Raw genomic sequence first — 26,711 nt, forward strand, 5'->3', positions numbered from 1 at the left:
TGGCTTGTCTTGCTGCTGCTCCCCCCGCCAGGTTCACTGGTAGAGGGAGCTAGGCCACTCCTATACCCTGAGTCACAGCGGGCTAGGTAGGGCTGCTCACGAAGCTGGAGCTGTTCTAAAACCTGAGAGCCAAGGCAGGCTGCTTAATCTGATTACGAGGCCTGAAGCTTGGGCTGGGCCTTGGGCAGAGTGGGGAGCAGGGTGCCCTCACAACAGCTGGGACCTAGGTGTCGAGCCCTTTTACCTCCTGGTTCTCTGCTCTGGAGCCAGGCTTTTTCTCCAGCATCCACATCACTGACCTTTCAGCCCCAGGGAGTTGTTCTGGAGTTCCTGGCTCCCTGTCTCCTGACTTGAGGTTTGGAGATAAAATGTACCATAATCCAGTGGTTCAGTGGTGGTGGAGAAACCTAGGTTTAGGGGCTAGAGTTGGGAGGGTTTCAGTTTTCTCACCTGGAGAGAGAGTTTGAATCACCACCCAAGCACCTGCTGGGATGACTCAGGAAACAAAAATGGCCTACCTCTCAGACTGCCTGACTTTCTTGCCCCAGGGGCTGGTTGGGGGTTTGAGGAGCAATAGGTACAAGAAAAGGGTGGGGGGGTGGCGAGTGGGGGAGTGGGGTGATTCCAAGTTCCTCCTAGCACAGCTCTGACCCTGAGAGCTTTTGATCACCCTCTGCTTGATCCCATTGTGCAAAGGAATTGACTTTAAATTACCAAACCTTAAGAAGGGAGGGGAAGATGTTCTCAGCTACTAGGGCTGGAAGGCCTGACATCTGGGTGTTGGGTGGGGAGGGGGCGTGGTGCCCTGAGGAGGTGTGTTGGGGGCTGGGAAGAACAGGACACCTGGGTTTGCCTAAGGGAGGGGTGATGTTGGTGCCCTTAAGGAGGCGCGGTCTGCTGGGAGGGAATGGGGAGGAGTCAGTCGTTAAAAGCTGTTCCTGGGTTTGGCTCAGCCACCAGACACAGGCCAGGTGAGAGGGCTGTGGCACCTGGGCTGTGCCGCCTGGCAGCTACGGAACTGCAGAGACCCAGAGTGAAGGTTTACTGCTTCCACCAAAGGTCGGCCGGAGGCCAGGAGCGGGTAGGGGAGTGGGACTGGGTCGGGTACCTCCAGGCAACAAGAAAAGGAGAGTACAACCTGTCCAATACCAGGTACCAGACGGGATTTCGCACTCCCCAAAGCCAGCCAAATTGGTTGGGAGCAGGGGCTCCATTAGGACTCTGAACTTCGGGACGATATATACTTTTTAAGGACACGAGTTTCTCTGGAACAATTCCAGACCAAGAAGACACTTCCATTTTAAGGATACCGGGTTTGGGGATCAACGTTTCACTTTGGAGGGGAGCGCGTGTGGGACACCGTCTTAAGGCTTTCTCCAAACCGCCATGGCGCTACCTGGCTCCTCACAGGACCAGGCCTGGAGCTTGGAACCTTCCACTCCCACAGCCCCTAGCTCCTCGTCCTCGGGCTCCCAGGAGCGGGAGAGCGCTGGGAGCCCAGTGGTCTCCGGGGGGCTTCCCTTGGAGAAGGTGAAGCGGCCCATGAACGCGTTCATGGTGTGGAGCTCCGCTCAGCGCCGCCAGATGGCGCAGCAGAACCCAAAGATGCACAACTCTGAGATCTCCAAGCGCCTAGGCGCGCAGTGGAAGCTGCTGGGCGAGGACGAGAAGCGGCCCTTCGTTGAAGAGGCTAAGCGGCTCCGGGCCCGGCACTTGCGCGACTACCCCGACTATAAGTATCGGCCTCGGCGCAAGACTAAGAGCTCAGGCACCGGGCCGCCCCACTTTGGACAGGGAAGCAGCAGCGTAGCTGGCGGCGCACCAGTCTGGGGGTCCGGGTACACGACTACCCAGGGGAGCAGAGGCTTTGGGTACCAGCCCCCCAACTACTCGACAGCCTACCTGCCTGGCAGTTACGGGTGAGTGCCTGGGTAGCGGGGTGAGGAAGGAAACGCTTGTGCCCCCTTCCTGGAGCCTGGTGGGGGCAGATACGAGAGGACCTGGCTGGGGGGAGTGCCCTGAGTCCAGCCAAGCAGAGGCCATTCGGGGTGGGGGTAGTTGGGGGCTGTTGCTGAGGTTTGCGCGGCACCACCCCAGTACCCAGTGAGGGTGGGGGTGGGAGTTCTAGCGGCCCAGGGTTTCCCTAAAGGACGTTTCCATCGCAGTGTGGCAGTGGTGGCCCTGCAGGGGCAGACCACAGGCCCCTGGATGTGACTAAGTTCCTTCTAGTTACCTGAATTTCCCATTTCCCCTGCTTCTGGCCCTCTTGTGACCCGGCTTCCTCTCCCAGCCCCCGGGGCAAGGAGAGGCCAAGCCCAACTCTGCCCCTTCCTGGCCTGCCGCCCCAAGAGGAAAACAGGCGCTGCACGCAAGCCCGCTCTTGAGCGTGCCCCAACATGGCTGCGCTGCTCTCTAAGCCATCCTGAGGTCTGGTTCCGGACCTGCGGTACCCAGGGGGGCCTGGATAGCAGGGATGGGTAGGTGGGTAACAAGCTCTACCTCTGACCAGAACTGGTCAGACCCACCCCCACATGCGAGTTAGGAACTCTGCTTGACACCTCCAACCCAGGGAAGCGCTAACCCCTGTGTTTTCTCTTTGCAGCTCTTCCCACTGTAAACCAGAGGCCCCCTCGCCATGCTCCCTCCCTCCGAATAACCCCAGGATCCAAGGGGAGCTGCTCCCCCCCTATAGCCCCTACCTACCCCCAGGCTCTCCCACTCCGTTCAACCCTCCCCTTTCAGGGGCCCCCATGGCCCTAACCCACCTCTAACCCTCATGGGCATGGACCTGCCAGGAAGGGTTCCAGCCTGCTTTTTCACCCAGAAACACCTCCCCCCCCATTCCCAGGCTGTAAACTCTTCTTTAGAACTGTGATGGACCACAGTTCAGAGAAGGCCTGCAGTGCCCCCACCACGAAAGCCAGGGGAAGCAACACTACACTTATATTTTTTTGTAGGACAAACACAGTTTTGTACGATTGGACCATGTCTCTGTGTCTTTATTGCCCCATTTCTGTTCCCCTCACTGCAGCAGGAACCAGCGCGCTCTCCACTCCCTTCCGCCTGGACCTGCCAGAGCAGGAACCTCCACCCCACCCCGGGGCCCTGCCTGAGTCATTCTCCGTCCCCCTTCCCCCACCCAGCACTGGGGTCCAGGAGTCAGTCCCAGCCAGGCTGAGGGAGGGAGAAGCCACAAGCCCCTTAGTCTCTTCCACTGTCCAGGGTCTGTCCTGTAGGGCCAGAAGGGAAGTGAGAAGACAAGAGAACAGGGCAAGACTTGCCCAGAATAGGTAAGTAGCTGAAAATTGCTGCTAAAGGAAAAATCTCAGCCAAATGATTAGGTGAATTAATAGTACATGCACAGGACAGCACAAAATAAATCAAAATATTACCCTGAAAATCTCTACCCCCATCCTTCCTAATGAACAAACCCTGATCCAAGAGGTTGCAATTGGCAGAAGAATGGCAGGTGATTAAAAGTCACACCAGCACACTGGTTCAGATGGGAGGACCCTGAGGTTGGAATGGATGAATAGAAACATGGAATGGACTCTCGTAGCCAGCTCAGCCCTACTCCTTTTTCGTGTGGGGAGCCTTTGCATTCCAGTAGAAGAGGAGCTGGGCAACAATGAGGCCGTTGAAGAGGGCAGCGACAACAAAGGTTCCAGCCATGAGAGGATCTCCAGTTTCCTGGATGTGAGAGACAGAGCTAGGGTCACTCTTAAAAAAAAAAAAAAGAAAAGAAAAAAGGTTCCAGAGAAGGGACAGCTTTAAAGCCTCAGCTGGGAAAGATAAGACGAGGTTTTAGTGCCCTCTAGAGGGGAGAAGGTGCACTCACCTGAATGGAGGTGAAGATTCTGGCCAGGGAGCCCCCAAAGAGCAGAACGACTGTGACAGCTGAGAGCTGGCCTGTGTGCCCGTTGCGGTAGTTGGTGACTGCCTGGAGCAGCTAGGGGAGGAGTTGAGACCCTTTGTTCTGTCATCTGAAGTCTTCCCATGTTCCCATCACAGATTTCCCCATTCCTTTCAGTACGACACCCCCACACTTTGAGCTTCTACTCTGCCCCTCACCCAGCCCCCCTCCTAACATCCTTCCCCTTGTTCCCAGTACTCACCTTTCCCACCACCACAGCAGGCACATTGGAGGCCTGGAGCAGGGTGACTACAGCCAGGGGAGTCAGTGGTGAAAGCAGCACCAGCAGGACCAGGGCGTAGCAGGCCAGGAAAGCAACACCTAGGAGTCAGGGAAGCAAGGAGTCCTCCTCAACCTCTCAAGTCCTCTGGCTTCCCCAGGCCTGAGTTCCCAGCAGGGCTCCCAAGAGCCGCAGCCTACTCTTAGGTAAGTCCCCAGCACCTTTCACAGTTTGTCCTCTGTAGTGCAGGATCAGGAAGCAGATGGTGATGGTCTGGAGCATCAGGAACAGGGCTTCACCCCAAGAGCTGCAGAGTCAAGAGTTGGGAGGAAGAAAGGCGGGCCTGGAAAGAGGCAAGGAAAGCCTCCATAGCCCGTCCATCTGGGACACAGTTCCCTGATTATTCCCTGTCTTCCACAGCCCTACGGGTTCCTCACCTCCTGCATCCCAGCAGCCCCCACCTGACTGACTCAGTCTGGATCCTGGGCATTCTTGGGATGCTCACCTCCTCTCATCTCCACAGATGATGACTAGATTTCCACAAGAGCTTAAGCCTTCCTGCCCTTTTACCTCCCTCACCCCAACCTCCACTAGAGCTGTGAGCATTTACCATTGGAGATAAAGCGCAGGCCCCTCACCTGAAAGGGAAGATGTTGGTGATGCTGTAGACCATGGTCCCAGTCAGTGCCACTAGCTCCAGCATTACTGACTGGAGACTCAATCCTTCTGCGCTCTTGGCTCCCAGGATTTTAAACACCTGGGGCAGTTTTACTGGAGAAAGGATGAGAGGGGCAGGGTTGAGGAGCTGACATTCCATGGCAGTGCAACACAACAACTACACAGCAGACTGGGGAGCATGTTAAGCCCACTTCTGGTTAAGGGACCCACCCAGTTTATGGCATCTTAGCACTCCACCCCCATGGCAACAGCAGGAAAAGAAGATAAGATACACACCCAGAAGTGATCCAGCCACAAGGCTCAGCCCCAGGACTTTGCTGAGGAGAATCTTGAGGCAGGGGACTGAGAAGAGAAAAAGGGGTAAGCAGAGACGAGAACTCCGGAATCCAGGCCAGGGCTTTCAGGAGCAGCACAGGCCTAAAGGCTTTAAGTGCTCCTGTGGGTGGCCGCTGCTGTTAAGACCTTGAGACCACACAAGGAAGCCTTGGGTTGTCTGGAAGCAGGTGAAAAAGGCCTGATCCTTCCTGCTCCAAATCCTACCACATTCAGACCAGGTGACTTTCCAAAACAGCTCTGACCATTCCTTTCCTCTGAGCCATTCTTAATTCCCTGTAGATTACATCTAAAACAGCTTGGTCGGACTTCCAAGGCTCTCTACTGCATCCCTGTATAAAGCTGAGCAATGCGCAAAAGCCCTTGGATGCTTTATTCCCCTCCACTGAGCAACTAGGCGATCCACTTCACCTGTCTTCTCTTCCCAAGGACAGGTCTCACTCATTCCTGGACCCTCTGTCCCTGGCCCCACTCAGGAACTTAACCCTATCCTAGGGCTTGCTCTTCTGCCCTGGCCATCCATAGCTACGCTAGCCTCGAAGCCCTCCCCACAAGGAGCTTGGCCCGGTGGGATACCATGAACTGACAGGGGCAGACTGGGAAGGCTTCCCAAAGGATCTGATGTCTGAGGTGGGCTTTGCTGTGGAGTTGCCTCGTAGACAGACAGAGGAAGGAAGTTAAGTTATTCCAAAATTAGACTGTGAGCAAATATGTAGGCTGGAAGGAACGTCAACAAGACGGCAGAAGCCTCTGGGCTGAAGGCCTGGATTCGTCAGAGGCTTTTAATCAAGTGTTACCTTGTTCCTAAAGGTACGGCGGCCTATTAAAGGTTGGAACGATTTGATCAGATTTTAACTTTGTTTTGTAAAATTTGAGTCTTTTCGTCTTTCACTATCGCTAAAGCTTAAACTTCCCAAAGAAAGTACTTCCACCCGGCAACTCCCCCTCTTGCCCAAATATGGCGTCCTCCCTCTATGGAAACCAAGACACTCTCCTCCCTCTCAGATGTGACTTCCGCACAGCACAGAGTGGCAGCAGTCGCCGTCGTCACTTAATCCTCGGTCATGCCCCACTGACAGCCCAAGGGCACTCGAGCAGAACCTTGCACGGATGCCGAGTACAACTTACCGTGAAGCAAGTCCCACTGGACAAAAATTTGGTCGTAGCATTTCTCAGGTAAAAGAAGCGGCACCAACAGCCGCTTAAGCGCCCCGTCTGCCTCGGCCGCCATATTGCAAAGCTTACTTCCGCCAGTCTCTCCAAACGGCCACTGACTGACGATGCGCATGCGCGCTCTGGGTACGCTTTCTCTTTCTTCCCGCGATTCCGCGGGACAGCGCCCTGTGTTCCGCCTTTTCTTACGCCACCCCACCTTCAGTAGCTTAAGATGGGTCTCGTCCAGAGACCACATTTTGGGCGCGCCCTCCCTGCTGTTCGAATTTTACAGCGTGCCAAGGCTGTACGCCTGCGCAGTTCGGTTTTTCGCGCCTTTATTTACGCTTCCACTTCGGAAGCAAGATTTATCCTCCTGCCTTTCTCAGCCGCTTCGGCTCGGCGCCATCTTGTCTTCTCCCAGCTGACTTTACGTTGTTCGAAGTTGAGAGAGAAGGAGCGTGAGTCTCCAAAATGGCGTTGGGTGGGGGCGCTGTAGCTCTGTATCTTCTGTTCTCCTAGCGTCTTCGGAGGGAAGGGCGCCAGCGGGAGCGGTACAGTCAGCACGGGGCAGCTCTCCATGGGCACCGGCTCGCGCAGGACCCATGCTTCCCCCTCCTCTGGTTCGCCCAGGCCTTGGCGGATGGGTGTGCCGGCGGCTGCCCGGCCGGGACAGTGAAGCAGAAGAGGAGGAGGAGGGGAGGGCGAGCCCAGTTCCAGGAGAGAACTCCATCCCCCTGCGGGCCCCAGCGCCTAAGCCACCACCGCAGGCCCAGGCCTGGCAGCCTCCGTGAAGCACAGGGCCCCGGCGTTTCCTCCCACCCCGCTGCCCCCAGGGCGCCACCTCTAGGCCAAGTCCCGTTCCTCCGCCTGCCGTGACCATGTGCTGAGCAAGGACTTAAGCAAGGCCGAGTGGGCGCAGCACCTCGGCTTGGGAAAGGGCAGCTTGGACTACCAGGCGGGAGCGATGCCCTTAGCCACCTGCTGCTGGGACACGAACTCTCGGCCATCCCAGTGGAGGGGGGCCTGGCCATCACGCTGTGTCTGCTGCGAGTACCACATTGTTGAGCAGCTCCTCAGTGACTCTCACCACCGTCTGCAAGGTCATACAGGATGTCCGTGACGCGGTAGTTGGGCTGCTGGGGCCCTGCTACTTGCGGGCTGCCCTCAGTGGGGTGGGTCTTCAGGTCCTGGTGGCTGCTTTCTGTCACCTTACAGGGTTCCTACAACTGGAAAGGCCCCATTCTGGCCCCCAGCCATTGCACCAAGGCCTACTGTAAAGGGGGGACTGGCACTCAGTGGTAGTGCAGGCTGTGGCTGGCTGGGAGGCCCTTTCTAGAATCTGAACATTGGCTGCCACCCACCACCACTAGCTACACCACCACTGGGGACTTAAGGGTTGGCTGTACGGTGGCCCAGGCTGGAGCCATGTTTTCCTAGGAGCGCCGAGGGTAACTGTACGTGAAGGTCAGAGTACCTACTGCTCCCATGGTTGATGAAACCCTTTGCAAATGAGACAGGAGCATCCCAGATGCAGTGAGGGTTTAATCAGGCTGTTCAGCTAGCCCTGGACACGGTGGGCAGGGAATTCTTGTGGTAAAGAGCCACAGGCGCAGCCTTTGGAGACAAAATGACACAGACGTGACTTTTCCCCACTCACTCATTGCTAGTGCTGCTTCCATCACCTGTCTGTGAGGGTCGGGAAGAAGACTGTTGGGCTCCACCAGATTGGAGGGGAGGGGGATCTGGAGCAGCCAGGGGCCCCAGAGAAGAGGAGAAAGGGAGGGGGGGCAGATTCAACACCAGTTGTGCCAGGCTTTGGGAGATGAACCCATGAAGGCATTTGGTCACACATGGGCATTTTCATCCCTCCTCACCAGCTGTTTCGGGCTCCCTGAGACACAACCATGAAAAGCACAGGAAGACATGTGACAAAAAACTCACGGCTTTTAATTCTGGCAGGAAGGACAAGGGAAATCAGGGACAAAGATTTGAGTAGGTTTTACCATTCTCCTACTGGGGATGGGGGAGGGGGCAACCTGCTGCATTTAATAAACATCTCTCCCCTCATCCCCGCTGATTGCATTCTCTCTACTTTTGTTCTTCAGGACAGAGAGGGAAGGAAGATAATTTGGTCTCTGAGTCGGCTGAGTAGTGAGAAATGAGGGCACCCCCTGGTGCCCTGGGAGTTGGGATAAACGCTCAGAGTGGCTGGTAGGTGGGTGGGCGTCTCCGGATGACACAGAAGGTAATGAGGACCAGGGCGAAGAGGCCGAGGAGGATCAGGCCGATGATGAGAGGCAGCAAGATGGACTGGTCACTGGGACAAGAGAAACCTGGCAGAAAGATAGGGCAAGTAGGCATCACAGTGGTGGTGGCTGGGATAAAGGTGGGAGGAGGGAGGAAGGAATGTGGGGGACATTGGGAAGTAGGAGATTGGTGAGGATCTTGCCTAGGATGACTCAGCAATAAATAAAAGGGGAGAGTATAGGCAGTCTTGTAGAGGAGAGGACAGTGCCCTATAGTCATAACAGCCTGAGAGAGGGAGGAAATTTTGGGGTATAAGAAGGGAGATTCTAGACCTGGGGCGAGGGGCTTTCAGTGCAGTGGGAGAGTTCTAGGAAGGAATAGGTCTTACTTGGCCCAAAGGCTCCTGTGGGGGTCAGCTGAGCAGCTTGTAGCTTCAGGGAGAGCAGGTCAAGGTGGAAAGCTGGTGAAAGAGCGATGCTTGCGTTTCTGCAACTGAATCTCTGGCCTAGGGGGGCTTGGAGATCTCGAAGGGATGAATTCTGAACCAAGAATGTCCACTCTAAAAGAGAGAGAAAGGGTCAGCTCCATATCCATGTCCCATCCCCCTAGCTTAGATCCCTTTGGACGCCCGGACATCTAGTGCAAGTGATGAGAAACGGAAGGTTACTCACGCGCTGCCTGCGGGAAGGACACGTTGTACTCCACAGCGATATAGTTCAGGTAGACAGTGCTCTGCAGTGGCTCCTGGGGAGGTGACCAGGAAGCTCAGGGCAGCAGGGGAGAGTGGCATCCATGTACACAGAGTAAGGAGTGCAGCAAGGGATAGTTGGGATAGGGCGCTTGGAGGCCAAGAATGAGGGATGAGGGTGAAGTACCTGCTTGAATCCAAAGCTGAGCTGTCCGTAGGGGAATGAGAGAAGTAAGTGGGGATGGGCACAGCCCCCCTGGGCCTTGGTTTTGTTGGGGTTCAGTACAGAGATGCCCCAGGCCTGCAGAGGTTAAAGATGAGACGGTCACAAGACTACCCAGCCATGCCACCCAAGGTTCCCTGTTCCCTTCATGTCCACCCTTCTTCTTTTTTCCCTTCTAAACCACAGCAGAAGGCCTCACCCCCTTCCCCTCATGACCTCCAGTCTTGGCTTTACCTTTCCTCCACCCAGGGTTGGGTACAGAACTCGAATCTGAATCTGGGCTTGGAGCCGGACGCAGGGCTGGGAACCATTAGTCCAAATGTAATCTCCTATAGCCTCCTTGGAGCCTGGACTAGGACTTGGAGAGGGCGGAGGTGGTCTTGGGTGGGGGGAACTGCTGGCTGATCCTGGGCTGGTGGCAGTACTGTTGCTTGTCGTTGGATGAACTGTGGTGTTTCCATGACTGGTGGTGGTAGGATTGTGAGTGGCTGTTGTGGGGTGGTGGCTGGTGGTGCCTGTGGTGGTGGTTCTGTGGCTCTGGGTAGTTTGGTGGCTCGTTGTTCCAGGGCTTGCTGTGCTTTCTGTAGCTGTAGGGGTCACCGTGAAGGATGGCAGCAGAGTGGCTGATTTTTTATGAGGACAGTCATTCCCTGTCTCCTGGGCTTTCATCGGAGGAAAGACTGGTTAGCAACCTAGGGTTAGGCTCCTTCCCAGGGGCTCCCTCCCCTCCAGTCCCCTTTCTCCTTACCTGCTAGTAGCCCCAGCAAGGCCCCTGAGAAAAGCACAGCCAGCCTCATGACAGACCAGCCTCACCCAAAGTTCAGCTAGGCTCGTCTCAGTACCAGCTGCTTGCTCAGTCAACCCTACTCTCCCCCTTTGGGAAAGGAGGAAATGAAAGTCTTCGACTTGAGATAATCCCACCCCCAACCTGACTCACGCACCTCACCCCCAGCCACCAATCTCTTAGTCATTAAATTTTTAAGTTAGATGATTGGCCCTGGCTTCTCAAAATGGGAGCCGTCAGGGTCAAGAATGTCACGTGGGCAGAATGAGATGGGGTCTTAAGGCAGTTGACCCTTGGGGACCCATTTGTCTACCTTAGCAAAATACGCTTACAGTTGTGGCAAGAGATTACAGAACAAATTGAGAAACAGGAGGCCCTCCCTTAGTGGTCTCCAGAGAAAAGTAAGTTCCATAGGATGTAAAATTAGAACACTTCTTTCCACTCCCTTTTCCCCTCCCCATATATCACTTCCTCTTCGCTGAGACACGTGAAGCACTTATGATGGTGCTTGCCCAATCCCTTGCAGAAGGGTCACGTTATCCAGTCAACATGACCATCTTCTGGTCAACTCTTAGGTGGTAACAAAAAAAGCAACCCAACACAAAAGTAAGTATTAGCTGAAAAGGGGAGCAGAGATGTACCCAATAGCAGGTGGGAGGGAAGGGGAGGTAAGAAATGAAAAGCCCAAAACAGGCAGTTTGCAAGTCATTTTATTCAGAATTTTGTGTTTGTTTCCTGAATCAATAAATACTATACAAAACAATGTAAAAATGGCTACCATTTTCTCTCCCCTGCTCCCCCCACCTGGGACAATCCCCTGGGCCACCTAACTCAGGGGTTCTCCCTCCAGATTTGGTCCAGCAAATGAGGTTGAGTGACATTATAGCCCCTTGAATTGTTTTCAGAGGAATTCAGCTGGGGTGGGGAGAGCCTCTGGGGTTTGGAGGTTGACTAGGTTAGGGAAATGGATTAGTGTTTTTGGGAGAAGAGACGACGCCTGGGGCAAGAGCCTACCCCAAAGAAAAGGGTGTCTAAAATGTTCACGGTTCCTTCTTTTGCCTCAAAAAGTGACATTTATTCAAAGAAAAAAAAAAAGAAAAAAAATGACAAGATGTCCATCCCTTGGCTCCCTTCCCTCCCCCCTTCTGCTCCTCCTCAGCCCCCCAAGGATTGAACCCTGGCTGGGGCTAGGTAACAGGACAGCCCCTCTCAAATGAGGTCAGCAACATTGAGGGGCATCTCCTCAATGGAGGTGTTGTAGAAGGTCTCGATGTCTCGAAGAGTCCTCTTGTCTTCTTCTGTTACCATGTTAATAGCCACACCCTTACGGCCAAAACGTCCACCACGACCAATTCTGGAAAGCAAGGAAAGTGAGGATAAGGAGAATGGGGAAGTCAGAAGCTTCAGCCTAGGGAGGCCTGGGCATGAGGTGGGTGAGTATTCCAGATCAACACTTACCTATGGATATAGTTTTCCCTGTTGGTGGGAAGGTCATAGTTGATGACTAAAGAAACCTGCTGCACATCAATGCCTCTGGCCTACATCAAAAAAGACGACAACTTCAGCATGTGAACGAGAAGAGAACACAATATATCCAGAAGAGACATGTATATATGTAGGCAGCCAAAGGAAGGCAAAGGAAATAAACATCCCCTCTCCCCCGAAAACCTGAGGCATGCCAGATTTTATTCCAAGTTGCTACTTTCCTGAAAAAGGGCATTAGTAGGCCCCTTGGAAGAGGGAATCACCTTGGATTCTCCTTTCTTCCTTCCCAATCTCCTCCAAATTCCCCTCTACTCACCAGCAGGTCAGTGGTAATTAATACTCTGCTAGAGCCAGAGCGGAACTCCCTCATGATTACATCTCGTTCCTTTTGGTCCATATCTCCATGCTAGAACAGGAGATAGAAGGGTGTGAAGAGGTAGGCACTTCGGTTCTGAGAGAATTGGCTCTAAGTGGGACACTGATACACACTGCTGATAACAAGGTAGGGCAAACTTACCATGGCAGAGACAGTGAAGTCTCGGGCATGCATCTTCTCAGTGAGCCAATCAACCTTCCTTCGGGTGTTGATGAAGATGACTGCCTGGGTGATGGTCAGGGTTTCATACAAGTCACACAATGTGTCCAGCTTCCATTCCTGGGGATGGGGAGTGGGGGTGGGGGGAGAAAAAAAAATCAGTCAGGGGCTATACCCAACAACTTAATACCAGGCCCGCCTCCTGCACTAGGCCCCACCTCTCGTTCCACATTGATGTAGAATTGGCGGATACCCTCCAGGGTCAACTCTTCCTTCTTAACAAGAATCCGAATGGGGTCCCTCATGAACTTCTTGGTCACCTCAAGCACATCAGAAGGCATTGTTGCCGACAGCAGAACCACCTAACAGAAAAAAAGAGCAGCCTTAGAGCAGGGGATAGTCCACAATGCCTGTCCCCTTCCCTAGTACCACCTAATAAAACAGAAGCCAATGCATAAAAAGGCTCGATGTGAGACTCCAGAATTCTTTTTTTTGTTTTTTAAGATTTTATTTTTCCTTTTTCTCCCCAAAGCTCCCCTATACGTAGTTCTGTATTTTTAGTTGTGGGTCCCTCTAGTTGTGGCATGTGGGCACTGCCTCACCATGGCCCGATGAGTGGTGCCACGTCAGGGCCCAAGCTTCTGAACCAGCAAAACCCTGGGCTGATGAAGTGGAGCGTGCGAACTGAACCGCTCAGCCACGGGGCCGGCCCCGAGACTCCAGAATTCTTTTTTGGTTCCTCTGGCACCTGATATTGCTGTTCCCTTACCTCAATCACACCACAACCTATAAAGAGATCATCAACTATACAAGCAAGACTATACATGTCTGCTTTTCCCACCTGGGTGTTGCTGTTGAGCTTTTGGAATATGTCATAGATCTGGTCCTTGAATCCACGGCTTAGCATTTCATCAGCTTCATCCAGTACAAACATCTTTATGTATTTGGGAGCTACAGGAGAGAAAAAATACCAACAGGTAGCAACTAGGGAAATGTAAAAGACACTTAACTTTCCCTATAAAGAAAAGGGGAGGGACAGGTGGTCTGCTCTCAGAATACAAAGACTGATCCTTTGCCCAGGAGCCCCCTGCCAGGCCAGACAACAGCCCTGGGAAGTAGAACACTACCTGGGCTGAGAAGACAGGGAAGCCAGGCTCAGATGACACGCATGGGGTTCATCACAGAGCAACTCTTTCAGAGAGGAAAACTAGCATCATTGGGAATGAGAGTGTGGCCAAGTTCAAAGACTGGGAAAGCACAGAGAAGAGGGAAATGGCCCAGAAGATGAGAAAATTGATACTTACACAGGTATCTCCGGTTAAGCATATCAAACACACGGCCTGGGGTACCCACGATGATATGGGGAGCTTCCATCTGCAGTTTCTGCACCTCAGCACGCACGTTGGTACCCCCAATGCAGGCGTGGCAGGAAGCACCCATGTAGTCTCCTAATGCCATAACTACTTTTTGTATCTGAACCCAGAAAAACACAAGTACTCACATATTAGCTACAACTGTGCCAGGCCCCATTTTGAATGTTTCTTATCTATTTATCCTTTCTAACAACTGAAGACATTCACCATTCATAAATACGCTTTTAAGGCAAGAAACAAAGGCAGGTTAAATAATCCATTTGAGATAACATGGCCAGTAAAAGTGGCAAAGACTCACGATTTGAATTCTGTTTGTCTCCTGAGTATACAGATACACAGTAACAGCCCTCTAAAACAACTTTAATATAATATAGCTTCTTTCCATAGTACACCTCCTAATTTCTGAAAGCCAACTGTAGCTCATTTGTTCACTCTTAAAAGCATGTTTTAGACAGCAGAGCCCTAAGACAGACTTCTACTAAGACCACTTGCTTAAATTATCTTTGTCCAAAAGTTTAGCACAGGATGTTTAAAAAAATACATTCCTCGAGTCTCAATAATCTACTTATGAGACCATTATTTCTGATCCTTTCCCCTCCAAGACCCAGGAACAGTCCAGCATGAGGATCTTCTGTGCCCTAGGCATGAAACAGCTCTGGCCACCAACCCAGCCATCAAGCTAGGATGAACAAAGGACTGTACAACTATTTTGCCCCTGACTGATATAAGAGCAACACCACCAATCAGGTGTCTCTTTGCCCACTGCCAGGGAGTTTGTTCATAAAAGAGCCACCAAACTTGCCCAGCCAGCCAGGCTCCACCCAGCAGCCTTCCCATTTGACTCAGGAAATGGGTGGAGGAAGTGATGCTAATTGTGTTTGGGTAGAAAAAAGCTTATAATTAACCTAAGAAGTCTTGAGAGACCTGAAAGTCAGCTACCAATTTCCTTTCTTTACTTCAGATCCTCTTTTCCCCTACCCCACCTACCCCATACTTCAGTTCTTCCAAGATGGTTGGGAAGCATAACTCTAGTTTTTTATTGTGCTAACCATTTCTAAATTGGTTCTTCAGCCGAGGAAAAAGAAGCTACACTCTCACCTGCTGAGCCAACTCTCTAGTGGGAGCCAGAACCAAGGCCTGGGTGGCCTTGAGGTCCAATTCAATCTGTTGCAGAATTGATATGGCAAAAGTGGCCGTTTTCCCAGTCCCAGATTGGGCTTGAGCGATCACATCGTAACCTAAACAGAGAAATTAGGACAGAAATTTGATATGGCAAAGAGCATACACTTTGTGATCATGAAACATCAAGGCCCTGGTCAAGAAGCAACCAATAGAGCTATGTGCTAAACATAAAGAGCTTCACAGACACCTTATCACAAAGTACCCAAGTGAGAACAGATCTGGAAGCCAGGTCCAGTTATTAACTCTTTTAGTACAGCATAAAACTAAGCTAGAAATAGCTATAAAAAGGAAGTATGAGATGCCTGAAACACTACCTTATTGAAATTCAACCAGCAATCCATGTGTCCAGGGCATGAACCAGGCATGGGCACAGACCAAAAGCCAAGCTGGGATGAACAAGGAGCTGCTTTGTCCCTGGCTGATATGAGACAGGCACCACCAACCAGGTGCCACTCTACCCAGGTCAGGGACAGTCCAGAACTTGTTCTGGAGCAGAGGGATCTTACCCTTGATACAAGGAAGAATGGCTCGCTGCTGGATGGCAGAGGGCTTCTCAAAACCATAGGCGTAGATGCCACGGAGGAGGGACTCCGAGAGGTTCATGTCATCAAAGCTGTCAACAATCTCATTCCAGTTACTCTGAAGGATGCAAACAAATTCACTTAGTAGAAGAAGTGAGGGTATGCTCTAGTGCTGGAGCAAACAGGACGCCTGCCTGCAGCACCAAAGCTTCAGAGCCCACCTTTCCTCCCTCCAGGGAAGCCAGCTGGTTCTACATGGTCTGAGAAAGCACTCTAAGGAGCCAGTCCACTTGTAAACTGTGAGGCTGGAAGTTGTAGAAGGGACGACTGGACTCAATTTGAATGCCATGTTTCATAGATCTTCTCAGGGATATGTTTTTAACAAATCACTGTAGTTAAGACTTCCTGTGGAGGAGAACTTAACCACTTGGGAGTTAGGCTATGTATTAAAGATGAATCCTGGGTGCCGGTTTTAATCAAATCTTAACTCACTGAACCACCACTCCACAAACCAGGAAACACTACTAGTGACACTGCCTTTCCCAGAGATGAAGGGCACTGGTGATAAGAGTCCAATCTCACCTCGATGACGCCTTCGGGCTCCATCCCGTCGGGGCCATTGTCTCTGGATCTGTTGGTTTAAAGTATGAGTACGCCGACTAAGGCACGTTAGAAATCCTGACAGCCAGGTCCTGTCTACTAGCAACCGGCCTTTCCTGATGCCATCAGCCTTTTCACTCCCTGACCCAACCCCCGTCAATTCCCAGTAAACACAGTAGTTACCTTACAATTGAGTCAGTCCTTTGCCCCATCCTAGGAGCGGCTCAGGCCAGGCCGCCCTGGACATGATGGGGTAACCCTCCTAGACGACCCGGAGGCCAGAAGGAGGGACTCTCTGCTTACGGGGCCCGGAGGTGGTGCCCGCCGCCGGACCCACGTGTCCCGGGCCTGGCTGCCCCAAGCCCAAGCGCGTGCACCTCCCATCGCGGCCCCAGCGCGCCGGAAGTCCCGCCCTTCACCTCCCAGATCCGAGGGTAGGACATCCCCTTCCCCCCCACGTCATTTCTCCCGCGCCCTCCCCCACTCCCTCCAGCCCATCTCCCCCCTCGCGGTGCCCGGATGTGGGAGGCCGCGGGCGGTGGCGGCCTCGCGCACAATGAGCCCCAGCCGAGCTAGCAAAGGGGGAGATTGCACAACACTTAGAAGCGAAGCGGACTGGGGGAGGGGAACACCTCGGGCCGCCATGTGCTCGCTCCCTCGACCACCCAGCGGCATCTCCCCCCCGGCTTGGAACAATCCACATCCCGCCCGCCCCCGTCGCGAAATGGCGTCGCCCTCCCGTACCTCAGGCCGCTCACCCCCGAAGGAAAGTGGACCTGCCCATCCGCAGTTTGCCAATTGCCCGGCTTGTGCGGCAAAATGGACCCGCCCGCCCGGCGCCGGGTGGGCTCCTGGTGCCTCACGCGGCCGCTCCTCGGGGTTAGGCTCAGTCCTGGCCGTCAAGAAAACCAGCACACTGAACGGCCGGCTTCTTCTCCCCGACCCACACCTCAACGCAACGAGGCGACTAGATTTGAGGACCCAGACACCCCCGCCTGTAGCGAGTGGTACTGTCAGAATCCTCCGGCACCCGAGCGCGCGCGAGCCCTCCCTCCGGCAGTGAGGCAGCCGGACCTGCCGGTTCGGGGCCACGCGCGGTGGCGGCCGGCTCTACCTTTCCCACGCTAGGCTGCGACCGCGTCTTGCCACTCAGCGCCAGGGCTCCGCGCACGGCAGCGCGTCGGGTCGAGGGTTCCTAGTGATCCTCGTACGCTAGGGCCCGAAAGGCGGGCTGTCCTGGCCCCCTGCCCAAGCCCCGGTGGCAGCGCCGGCCGTGGATCTGCCCCTCACTCCCCCAGTACGGGTCCTCCCGCTTGGCCTCCCCGCATCCCTGGTGGGCCTCAGCTCCCCCCGGCGGGGCCCTCGGAAGGGAGCGGCAAGGGTAAGTAGCCACAATCTCTTGCAAATGCCTTTCTTACCGGGAATCCTGACTCGCAGACATGATCCTTAGAAACTAGGGCGGAGTGCCCGCCTATCGACGACTTATAGAGCGCCCGACCCCGCCCCAGCCATCGCATTGGCCCGGTCGCTTCGGCCCCGCCTGCTCGCGCTCCGCAACTCTGAGTGACGTCAGTTCGTAGACGCTCCGGCACGCAGCCACCATTGGATAACTTGAACACCTATCAAGGTGAAGGCCCGCCCCGCGGCCTCATTGGCTAAAGGGCCCGCCTTTCTCGCCGGTACGGAAGTGACATACAGGAGTCAGGCCTCGAGGCCTGGCAGCCATCTTGGGGCCCTGCACCTCTACACGTGCGGAGGCGATAGGGCCTTAGTCATGTGACCTAGTAGGCCCTATCGCGTAAGGGGGGCGAGGTTTTAGCCTCCAGGGACTTCCGGGCTCCCGGGACTACCACTTCCCTTTACATCTGCTGGTTTCCACTGGACACACGTTTTATTTTGTTCTCTTCTGCTTCAAAGATAGCTCAGACGCCACCCCGCCGTGCTCCAAGTATATCAAGGACGATGGAATCAGGAGCCATATCCTAGTGGCTGGGGGAGTGCCCCTGACTGGAGGGAGGAGGGATGGATAACCGATTTCTGGGCTTAAGGGCATTTGAGGTTGCTGTTATGAATCCTGGCCGAATTCCTTAAGTATCCCTATTCCCCAGTTTTAGCATCTCTCAATCTCCCGTATTTTTGAGGCTTACCAAAACTCTCCCCTCTTCCAGCCCTGCTCCCCAGGCCGGGGGATTCTTTTGGGTGATGAAGACATAGTGTTGGCACCATCTGAGGCAGGGATGGAAACGTGGCCTCTGAAATCATGAGACCCAAAAAAGGGTCTCTACCAGCACTGGCTAGAGGAAAGCCTGAGAAAGAGCATATCCACTAGTATGAGGCCCCTTAAGGAAGACCACCACTATGTATCTCCAAAGGATCCTTTATTGACCAGAGCAGGACCGTGGCATTTATATATATATATATAAAAAAAAGTTTGAAGATCTGGCAGGCAGTAATCCCTTTGCCCGCCCACCACCCCCAGCACAGATTTTCCTGTCCCCCTCTGCACATGGAAGGAGGATGACTGCCCCACCCAGGCCACAAGGCCTTACTCCCCTGCAGTCTGAGGGAAAAAGGGGCTTTTCCATGGCCACCCCCTGAACATCAGAAATCAACAAGTATTCTCTCAAAGAAAAAAAAATTACAGAAATCAATTAAAACATTTAAATATGAAAAACCAAAGGGAACTGGGTGGGAAGAGGCAAGAGAGGAAAGGAATTGGAGCTTCTTGGGAAGGAAGGGTCTCCCATGTCCCCCTGCCCATTCATTAATGGGCTTGAGGTCTGGGATACGAGGCTCACACAGTGAGTTTGCAGTGACACAGCTCCTTGTAGATCTGTCGACGAAGTTTGGGCATGTCCTGCTGGGTGAAGCTGAATGGCTGAGACAGGGCCAGGTGCTTGCAGTACTAGGTGTTAACAAAGCAAGCCATGAGAACCACCTACTGAGCATCCCCCTGAGTCAAAACCTGTGCTACCCATTTCATGAGATATGTCTCACTGGATCTTTCAGAGAACACCCCCACTTCACAAACAAAGGGAGCCAAGGTCCCATAGCCTGGGGCTCCAAAATAGTCTGACTCTAAAGCCAGTATTCTTATTAGGTACATGAAATACTTGGTTAAGAGGGAGCAAATACTTTGGGTTGGGGGGGGCGTGGATCAGGCAACTATATCAGGGCCAGAGACCAAGGACCAAAGACCCAGTGCCAGTGTGGGATGGGGAAGCCAGGAGAGGACCAATGAAATCAGAGTTTCTGCTTTTTCACACAAGGTTACTCCCACTCCATAAGTGGCTGTGAACCAAATGAGGAAGGCAGAACAGCCTCCGGCCTCCCTCACAACCCTTTTAACCCAACTGACATCTTACCTGCAACACAAAGGCGCCACAGTCACTGTCATTATTCTGCCTGGCCACATTCTAGAGAATAAAAAGGTAGGCCCTTCACCTGGAGACTCCTAAGGATGTGGCTTCAACTTCTGCCTCCTACCACCTCCCCCCACCCCCTACCTCTCCCTCTGGAAACTCACCATTTTGAAGTAACCTTTCCAGCCGTGGTGGAAATCTAGCCTGTCTTTCTTCACTGCCTCTGCCTGTAGATACTTGGCTATATGCTATGTGGGTGGAGGAAAAGAAGAAGTGATGCTTAACAGAACCCAGGGTGTGGTGGTCACAGGCACTATGACCAGGTTGCTCCTCAGAGACCCAAAATCCACCCTCTTCCTGCCTGGAATGTCTTGCCCCTCCTCCCCACATTCTGCCTGTTTTTCCCCTTCCCTCTCAAACCTTAGGGCAGCGGCGGTTTAGGGTGCGCTGCGAGTCAAAATAGGTGATGGTGCGTCGCCTCACATCAACAGAGATGAGGGACCAGTGCACCTCCAGGTGGATGGGGATTAGCAGTAGCTCCTTATTGAAGATGTCCACCTGAGGAGGCAGTGCCAGAGGTCAGGTAAGATAGCACAGGAGTCCTGCCTAGTGCCATGAGGGTTCTAAAAAGGAATGGAAGAGCAGGCAAGGAGCCAAGTGGGAGAACACAAGACCTGGGCCTTAGATTGTGAGGCAAGGCTTGGCGTCTGGATGTCTAGATTCTCAGGGTAAGGAAGGCAGGCAGGACAGAGGAGGTGGTGTCAGAACAAACACTTGAGAGCCCAGGATGGACCATACAGTTTTCACACATTAAAGGTAGAAGCACTTAGTAGCTAAAACCCAGGCTCAGGATTTCTGAGGCCAGAATGCCAGGGTTCAATCCGGCTCCTCCATTTACTAACTTATAACCATGGGCAAGCTACTTAATGACTTTCTATACCTCAGTTTCCTTATCTGTAAGAGGGTAAAAACAGTACCTACCGTCATCCATTTGCTTTATAAGGATTACACTAGTTAATATCCATAATACACTTAGAACAACGCATGGCACCTGGTAAATGCTCTATCAGTTAATGCTCACAACAAACATATGGGGAAGTTTTCCTGTTCAACCTAATGATGAGGAAAATGCAGCTTGGAAAAGTAAAGTAACTTGCCCAAGGTCATAGAAGTTAAAAACGGCAGAGATGGGATTCGAACACAGGTATATGGAAGGCCAAATTCTTTTCACTGTGTGTCACCCCACCTCTACTTGGAGAAGCAGGCCTGCCAGGTCCCTGAGGGTGTAAGCTCTTGAATCTGGGAACGGAAATTAAGAAATGCTGGAGCTGGGGCCAGCCTGGTTGCATAGTGATTAAGTTCATGCACTCTGCTTCGGAGGGCCAGGGTTTGCCAGTTAGGATCTTGGGCGCAGACCTACACACTGCTCAAGCCATGCTGTGGTGGCATCCTATATAGAAGGACTTACAACTATGATATACAACTATGTATATCAAAAGAGGGAAATTGGCAACAGATGTTAGCTTAGGGCCAATCTTCCTCACCAAAAAAAAAGAAAGAAAGAAAGAAAGAGAGAGAGAAAAAAATGCTGGAGCCAATGGTCCTACCCCACTGTAGAAATTTCCTGGCCTTTGAATTGGAAGGCAGGGAAACTAGAGATGAAAAGAACTCTGTTTTTCCTTACCAGGTCTGCATCTCCTTGCCTCCCCACCCCATTTTTCCCAGTAACTTAGGCCAAAAACCTAGATATCATCCCTGATTCCTACCTTTCCTACACTTCCCACATCCAATCTGTCAGGAAAGTCCTATTGGTTCTACCTGCAAAACTTATCCTAGGTAAAACTACTTCTATTTCTGCCTTTACTACTCTGGTCCACATTTCTCATGTGGACTTCTGTGCTATACTCCCAGTTAGTCTGCCTGCTTCTACTCTTGCCCCCCTTCCAATCTCTCACTGAAACAGGAGTTTAAAACATGAGGCACTTCCCAGCCTGCTTAAAACTCTTCAATGGCTTCTCAGTACATGTAGAATAAGATCTACCTTCTTCAGCCTATCCTCTATTCCTACAAGACTCCTCTCTAACCAAATTTTCTATCATTTTCCCTTTACTCACTCTGCTCTAACCACAAAAGCCATCCACACGGGCCCTCTGTTACTTAAACATGTTCTTTCTCCCTTTTCATCCCACCAACTTTCTGTTTCCTTCACCTAGAATACTCTTCCCCCAAATCTGCATATGGCTGGCTCCTCATCATTCAAGTCTCAGCTCAGAGGCCTTCCCAGATCACCCAAAGTACTCACTTATGCTACTACATTGCTCTGTTTTAATTTGTTCACAGCACTTATCACTAGCTGAAATTTACCTTGCTTTATTTCTTCTCACCCTATAAAGGCAAGAACTTTTCCCCTTTTTGGGGGAGGAGGGGTGAGGAAGACTGGCCCTGAGCCAACATCTGTCATCAATCTTCCTCTATTTTGTACGTGGGATGCTGCCACAGCATGGTTTGACAAGCAGTGTGTAGGTCTGCACCAGAGATCTGAACCCATGAACCCCAGGCTGCCAAAGCAGAGCATGCAAACTTAACTGCTACGCCACTAGGCCAGCCCTGAAGTTTTCCTTACTTAATACTGTAGCTTTAATGCCTACAACGGTACCTAGCACACAAAAGACATTTAATAAATATTTGAAAGACTGAATAAACAGGGTTGGGAAAAGGGCTCACAGAAAACAGAACTCTAATTCTTTCGGGATAAGGTATTGCACAAGTAGATGTGAATTCATAACTCACGTTTTTGGTCCACCTTTTCACCCCATCATAACCCTTGGTACGGAGTTTATCATAGAAGAAACTGTTGAAGAAATGCACCTGTGCAATGATACAAAAGAGCTGGATGGAATTAAAAGACCTCAGGCCCTCCTGCTAAGTCTGCCCTTCCCAGTCCACTCCATTTTATTATGGCTCTAAGGACTGGTTTCAACAATCTCTACTCCAATTGACTAAGGGTAAAAAACCAAATTGTTTTTAATCTTATCTTACAGCTTCCCATCCCAATTTGTGGAGTTAGCCATAGGGGAAAAACATTAAAGACTGGGGGAAAGGAATAGAACTGATAAGTTCAGGACTAAAATTACAGATTTAAATTTAACAAGATTACCTTCCACCACCTCTCCCCCAAGAACAGAGACCCTCTTTTATGTAAAATGGAGATGAAAGGGACTGAAAAAGCTGCTTGGAACTGTGGAAGTTCTTCTGGGGACTGAAGTAACTGATTAGGCCTACCTTTTCAGGGACTGTGTCCATGACCAGGTCTCCATACATGTTCATTACCTGGGTGGGAGATGGGAGGCAACTTGCCATGGAGGGTGCAGCATGGGTACAGGGCTCCCCCATGCAGAGGGCCCCAGACACCCAGCTCCCTGAATCCCCTCTTGGGCCTGTTTCTCTCCTCCTCTTTACCTGGTCATTGAGCCAGTTCTGTCCATACAAGGTCCCCAAGTCATCCATGGTCAGCACGTGCCGCTTATAGGCCACTCGGAAGCCCCTCACCATGGCATTGCCTGGCATCCGTTGGTATGACTGGATCAGCTGCAGCACCAGGCCCTTCCTGAGTAGGCCAAGGGTGGAGTCACACAAGAGACGAGGGGGCTAGGGCACACAGAAGTACCTTCTACTGCCTAGAATAAGAGTCTATAAACTGACCCCACCCTCCCCCGTTTTTTTGTTCATGGATCCTTCTGAGAACCTGCCAAGGGCCTACTCCCCTGAAAGAGACACCTGAATACTCAGGTATACATAGTCTTTCAGGGCCCCAAGTAAAGACACTCCCAGCCAGCTTACAGGGGTTTGGCACTGTGCCTACAGATTCCTCCTCTTCAGCTCTAGCTTTCTACTTCTCCCCAAGTACATCCCCATGGAAGAAAAGGCAGCAGCATTCTCTCCCCATCCCCCAGGTCCCAGCCCTCTTCTGAAGGGCATCTCTTTCATGCCTTACCTGGAAGGCGTAGAAAACTCCTGCTGGAAAATGTCCTCCAGTTTCTCTACTACCTCATCAGTACTGAGGGGGATGAGGCTGCCATAAGTTTGAAGGAATTCATCCAAGATGCCTGAGTGGAGGAGGGAGACAGGAGTTGGGTGAGGCCTCTAGACTCTGATCTAGGAGTTGGCTGAGAGAAAGAGACTAGGTCCTCTAGGGTTCCTTACTCTGCACGCAGGTCACATGCTCCTCCCGAAGAGGGCTGTGCTGGCCAGCTTTCTCCCCGGGCCGCTCTGCCTCTTCTGCAGTGCCCAAATCTGAGCCCTGAAAAAGCTCCTGGGCCACATGGTCCCCGATGCTGCACACATTGCTGATGAGGATGCTGGCATCAGGGGGTGCCAGACTTCGCTCCCCTTCTGGCCCAGGTGGTCCCCCAAAACCATTGGGCAGAGCACAGGAGAGGAGGCCTGTTTCAGGCAGAGGAAAAAGGATGGGGATGAGATATTGGCCCAAAGGAGAATAGGAAGATTAAACGATGTACACAAATTATAAGACCACAAGAAGAGTGAATTGAAGCAAAATCTACCAATATAAACTCTAAGGAATGGAGACCCTAAAGCATGAGACAGGCATGTCCAAGAAGTTATAAAGGGACAGAGAGGAAGAGTTGCTACTCACAGACAGGAAGAAAGCAAGAAAAGATTAGGATTCAGAGAGATTTAAACTTCAGAGATATTTGACACTACTATCTGCCCGGCACCTAGCATAGCACCCAGCACATAGCAAAGACTCAACAAATACTTAAATAATTAATAAAGACAGAGAAAGGCTGAAATTGTTTGGTTGGGGTTCTTCAAAAGAAAAATATTCTGAGCGTGAATGTCACACACAACTGTACAGGTGATGTACTCTACTATTCAGAGAGCGTCCCTCCCACCACTATGAAAATGGCACCCTCTGCAGATGTACATGCAGGGGTCCTTATCCTGAGAGGCCCAAGGAAGAGAGATTTCAAGTGGACAAGACTGTCTGACTTTCCTAAACCATGTCCACCTTTCTCACCCATGCACAGGACACCTAGTTAGGGATTCTGTATTCCAGCATCAACTACGTCCCCAAACTTAGTTCCTGCTCAAAGTGGGGCTTAAGACATTTCACAGCTATTCTGGACGCTCTCATTCTGCCATTCTACTTTCCTTAGGCCCAGGTCTCACCACAGCAACAGGATCTTAGACCTCCCTACTCCTTCCTCTGCCCCATTCCAACCTTACCTGAGTCAGAGTCCAGAGGAGACTTTGGAGTCCACCTTAATCCATCTTCCTCCATAGTGGGCCCAGAGGGCACTGGTGGAGACCTTCTCACCCCATCTTCAGCCATGAGAGCACCTAGCAGACCCAGCCGGGGTGGAGGTGGGCCCCGGGGGGAGTCAAAACGACAGCAGGGGGATGGCACCTGTGGTGTCGCACCACCTTCCTGGGGTGAAAGATGGTTCTTGGGCTGTGTGAGGCTCCGCCGCCGGCCCCGGTGGCGCCCCCAAAGCTTCCAGTGGAATGTCAGCGAGGTGCTTTTAGAGTAGAGCAGCATCCGGAAGGCTCTCATAGCTCTGCGGCGGCGCTGTGAGCAGGTTTTTCGATGAGTGGGGCGGGGAGGACGAGGCCGCTGGGAGGCTCCCAGCTGACCCCATCTGGGGGGCAGCCTCCAAGCTGCCACTTCCTCTTCCTCATCTTCATCTTCATCCTCTTCTTCTTCCTCCTCTTCACTAGCTGAGGCATCAAAAGAGGGCCGAGGGACAGAGAGGCGTCTGGCTGGCACTGTGGTCCCTGACCCAGGATCTGGCCCAAACCCTCCACCTGATTTGAGTCGGGGTTTGGGGGGTGCGGGCCAACGAAGACGCTCCCGCCTGGGACTTGAGTAAGCTTGGGCTATGCCGGGTCCAGGAGGCTCAGGCCCCCAAGACCCGGTCCCTTGTATAGTCTCTTTCATCTTCCAGTAACCTGTAAAACAAAGGTTAAGAGTGTCAGAACCCAAACATCCTGTACTCCAGATCCTGCCTCTCTTCCTCAGCATCCTCCTGTGGAATCAGTGGCAAACAAACTAAGGAAAGAGGGAAAAATGCAAAATTCCTAACTTTAGATCTTTCCACTTAACATGGTCCACAAGGAGCCCTTTAGAGTCTGTGCTATCATCTCTGCCCCCCCAGACAGAGGCAAGGCAGAGTGGCTACGCAGCAGGCCTGGAGGATATTATTTCTCAGATCTCCAAGTCAAACCCGGTATTTTCAGCCTCTCTTTCTCTATTTTAACACCACCAGAGTGTCCTGAAACCCTAATAAGGGAGATAGCTCAGCACGGGAATCATGACATGGTAGAGATACCTGAAGAGAACACCACTTCCACAGGGAAACCGTGGTCTAGAGCGGCAAGAGAGTTCTCTATCAGCCTGGAATGAATGGGGGGTGTGGGCATGCTCGGCTTGTCTCAAGAGGGAATGCGGATGGCAGAACTATGGCTCAGACAGTAGGATCTTATGAAAAGGAAAGATTTTAAAGGAAACTGAAAGAACCGAATCGGTGCTTAGGCAGCCGAATCAAGGTGTTGAGACAGAAATGAGCCGCGCGAGCCAGGCTGGCCCACCCCTTCTCCTGCTCTGTCCCCGGGGACCGGAATGCGTCCCAGCACCGGTACGGTCCTACAGGCTCGGACGGCTCTGCGCACAAGGGCCTTAAGAAGCCCCTTCGAGGGCCTCCCGGGCCCCGGTTAGGGGGGAATGAGGTCCAGGAACGGAAGAGGCAGCGACAGGGTTGGGGGGAGGGGGGAAGGGGCGTCCTCACCGGGAGCGGGGAAGCCGGGCGGACGGGCCCGAGGGCGGGCGTCTCCGGCCTCAGGCTTCCCGGCTCATCTCTCTGGCGACGGCGGCGGCCCCGCCAGTCCTGCTGTCTTCAAGCGCAGCCGTCTCAATTCAGGATTCCAACGCTTCTGGGCCGCGCGCCGCCGAGCCGCCCCGCCGGGCCGCCTCTCGCTCGGCTTCAGCCTCCACCTCCACCACCTCCCCCTTCTCCTCCTCCTTCCCCTCCCGCGAGCCCCAGGCCCACCGGCGGCGGCGGCGCACGATTAGTACGTCACACCCGGCGAACAGCGCCGGCGCGGCCACCACGCGCCTAGACCCGCCTACCCGCAAACGTAGATGCCGCGGGACCGTCCCGCCCCCGAGCCCGCGCAGAGCTGCGCCTGCGCACACCCGCTGACCTCGGCTGCGCGCTGTGGCCGCGCCTTTTGCCCTTTTGCGCCTGCGCGTCCCGGGCCGCTTCACGCCTCACTGCGTAGCCCTGCCTTCTTAGCCGTCTAGGGGCCGGAGACCGGGGCCGGATACCTTGGTCAAGCGGGGCCCACCAAAGGAGAGCCGGGAGGGCAGGGAGATTCTCGGTACAGGGATGGGG

At 52.9% G+C, this 26,711-nt stretch overlaps 5 protein-coding genes and 4 non-coding genes across 10 annotated transcripts; 1 reads left to right on the forward strand and 8 right to left on the reverse strand.

Annotated features, from left to right (window-relative positions):
* Positions 1-641: 641 nt before the first annotated feature.
* SOX15 (SRY-box transcription factor 15) lies at positions 642-2,983 on the forward strand. Its single transcript, XM_046675585.1, has 2 exons — positions 642-1,919; positions 2,603-2,983. The coding sequence occupies exons 1-2, from the start codon at positions 1,387-1,389 to the stop codon at positions 2,769-2,771; spliced, it is 702 nt and encodes a 233-aa protein (XP_046531541.1). The 5' UTR covers positions 642-1,386; the 3' UTR covers positions 2,772-2,983.
* On the reverse strand, positions 2,984-8,076 carry MPDU1 (mannose-P-dolichol utilization defect 1). Its single transcript, XM_046675584.1, has 7 exons — positions 6,273-8,076; positions 5,088-5,153; positions 4,772-4,904; positions 4,355-4,440; positions 4,116-4,234; positions 3,839-3,949; positions 2,984-3,690 (listed from the first exon to the last, which is right to left on the reverse strand). The coding sequence occupies exons 1-7, from the start codon at positions 6,553-6,555 to the stop codon at positions 3,571-3,573; spliced, it is 918 nt and encodes a 305-aa protein (XP_046531540.1). The 5' UTR covers positions 6,556-8,076; the 3' UTR covers positions 2,984-3,570.
* Positions 8,077-8,225: 149 nt separating this feature from the next.
* CD68 (CD68 molecule) lies at positions 8,226-10,792 on the reverse strand. The gene is made up of 6 exons (XM_046675583.1): positions 10,206-10,792; positions 9,692-10,119; positions 9,422-9,535; positions 9,218-9,290; positions 8,935-9,105; positions 8,226-8,632 (listed from the first exon to the last, which is right to left on the reverse strand). The coding sequence occupies exons 1-6, from the start codon at positions 10,252-10,254 to the stop codon at positions 8,499-8,501; spliced, it is 969 nt and encodes a 322-aa protein (XP_046531539.1). The 5' UTR covers positions 10,255-10,792; the 3' UTR covers positions 8,226-8,498.
* A 141-nt stretch (positions 10,793-10,933) lies between these two features.
* On the reverse strand, positions 10,934-17,455 carry EIF4A1 (eukaryotic translation initiation factor 4A1). Of its 2 annotated transcripts, none has more exons than XM_046675581.1 (11): positions 17,356-17,455; positions 15,920-15,968; positions 15,323-15,455; positions 14,733-14,872; positions 13,566-13,734; positions 13,103-13,212; positions 12,480-12,623; positions 12,244-12,381; positions 12,043-12,132; positions 11,700-11,779; positions 10,934-11,595 (listed from the first exon to the last, which is right to left on the reverse strand). In XM_046675581.1, exons 1-11 carry the CDS (start codon positions 17,376-17,378, stop codon positions 11,451-11,453), a joined length of 1,221 nt encoding a protein of 406 aa, XP_046531537.1. In that variant the 5' UTR covers positions 17,379-17,455; the 3' UTR covers positions 10,934-11,450. The 2 variants fall into 2 exon arrangements, with proteins under 2 accessions (XP_046531537.1, XP_046531536.1); XM_046675580.1 differs by lacking the exon at positions 17,356-17,455 and adding an exon at positions 16,121-16,170.
* On the reverse strand, positions 11,853-11,996 carry LOC124248059 (small nucleolar RNA SNORA67). Its single transcript, XR_006890940.1, has one exon. It is a non-coding gene; the product is annotated as a small nucleolar RNA SNORA67 (small nucleolar RNA).
* On the reverse strand, positions 13,308-13,448 carry LOC124248011 (small nucleolar RNA SNORD10). Its single transcript, XR_006890897.1, has one exon. It is a non-coding gene; the product is annotated as a small nucleolar RNA SNORD10 (small nucleolar RNA).
* Positions 14,264-14,408, reverse strand: LOC124247996 (small nucleolar RNA SNORA48). Its single transcript, XR_006890884.1, has one exon. It is a non-coding gene; the product is annotated as a small nucleolar RNA SNORA48 (small nucleolar RNA).
* LOC124247995 (small nucleolar RNA SNORA48) lies at positions 15,154-15,288 on the reverse strand. The gene has a single exon (XR_006890883.1). It is a non-coding gene; the product is annotated as a small nucleolar RNA SNORA48 (small nucleolar RNA).
* Positions 17,456-18,165: 710 nt separating the features above from the next.
* SENP3 (SUMO specific peptidase 3) lies at positions 18,166-26,345 on the reverse strand. Its single transcript, XM_046675579.1, has 11 exons — positions 26,106-26,345; positions 24,547-25,269; positions 23,503-23,742; positions 23,294-23,405; positions 22,759-22,906; positions 22,582-22,629; positions 22,090-22,167; positions 19,720-19,857; positions 19,464-19,547; positions 19,303-19,353; positions 18,166-18,842 (listed from the first exon to the last, which is right to left on the reverse strand). Exons 2-11 carry the CDS (start codon positions 25,256-25,258, stop codon positions 18,732-18,734), a joined length of 1,722 nt encoding a protein of 573 aa, XP_046531535.1. The 5' UTR covers positions 25,259-25,269; positions 26,106-26,345; the 3' UTR covers positions 18,166-18,731.
* Between the last annotated feature and the right edge of the window lie 366 nt (positions 26,346-26,711).

This window comes from Equus quagga, chromosome 11, assembly GCF_021613505.1.
Source record: "Equus quagga isolate Etosha38 chromosome 11, UCLA_HA_Equagga_1.0, whole genome shotgun sequence".
In the NCBI taxonomy this organism is placed as follows: Eukaryota; Metazoa; Chordata; class Mammalia; order Perissodactyla; family Equidae; genus Equus; species Equus quagga.

Excerpts from the sequence above, each read along its gene's own strand:
- CD68 (XM_046675583.1), bottom strand. The coding sequence starts at position 10,254 with ATGAGGCTGGCTGTGCTTTTCTCAGGGGCCTTGCTGGGGCTACTAGCA. Across the intron at positions 10,120-10,205 it reads CTTGCTGGGGCTACTAGCAG|CCCAGGAGACAGGGAATGAC; the intron begins GTAAGGAGAAAG and ends CTCCGATGAAAG. Across the intron at positions 9,291-9,421 it reads TCAGCTTTGGATTCAAGCAG|GAGCCACTGCAGAGCACTGT; the intron begins GTACTTCACCCT and ends TCACCTCCCCAG.
- SOX15 (XM_046675585.1), top strand. The coding sequence starts at position 1,387 with ATGGCGCTACCTGGCTCCTCACAGGACCAGGCCTGGAGCTTGGAACCT. Across the intron at positions 1,920-2,602 it reads TACCTGCCTGGCAGTTACGG|CTCTTCCCACTGTAAACCAG; the intron begins GTGAGTGCCTGG and ends TTCTCTTTGCAG.
- EIF4A1 (XM_046675580.1), bottom strand. The coding sequence starts at position 16,149 with ATGGGGCAAAGGACTGACTCAATTGTAAG. Across the intron at positions 12,382-12,479 it reads ACATCAATGTGGAACGAGAG|GAATGGAAGCTGGACACATT; the intron begins GTGGGGCCTAGT and ends CCCCATCCCCAG. Across the intron at positions 11,596-11,699 it reads AGGGAAAACTATATCCATAG|AATTGGTCGTGGTGGACGTT; the intron begins GTAAGTGTTGAT and ends CTTGCTTTCCAG.
- SENP3 (XM_046675579.1), bottom strand. The coding sequence starts at position 25,258 with ATGAAAGAGACTATACAAGGGACCGGGTCTTGGGGGCCTGAGCCTCCT. Across the intron at positions 19,548-19,719 it reads TAAACCGCCGCTGCCCTAAG|CATATAGCCAAGTATCTACA; the intron begins GTTTGAGAGGGA and ends CCACCCACATAG. Across the intron at positions 19,354-19,463 it reads GGAAAGGTTACTTCAAAATG|AATGTGGCCAGGCAGAATAA; the intron begins GTGAGTTTCCAG and ends TTTATTCTCTAG.
- MPDU1 (XM_046675584.1), bottom strand. The coding sequence starts at position 6,555 with ATGTGGTCTCTGGACGAGACCCATCTTAAGCTACTGAAGGTGGGGTGG. Across the intron at positions 4,441-4,771 it reads ACCAACATCTTCCCTTTCAG|CTCTTGGGGTGAAGCCCTGT; the intron begins GTGAGGGGCCTG and ends TTGACTCTGCAG. Across the intron at positions 4,235-4,354 it reads CAGAGGACAAACTGTGAAAG|GTGTTGCTTTCCTGGCCTGC; the intron begins GTGCTGGGGACT and ends CCTGACTCCTAG.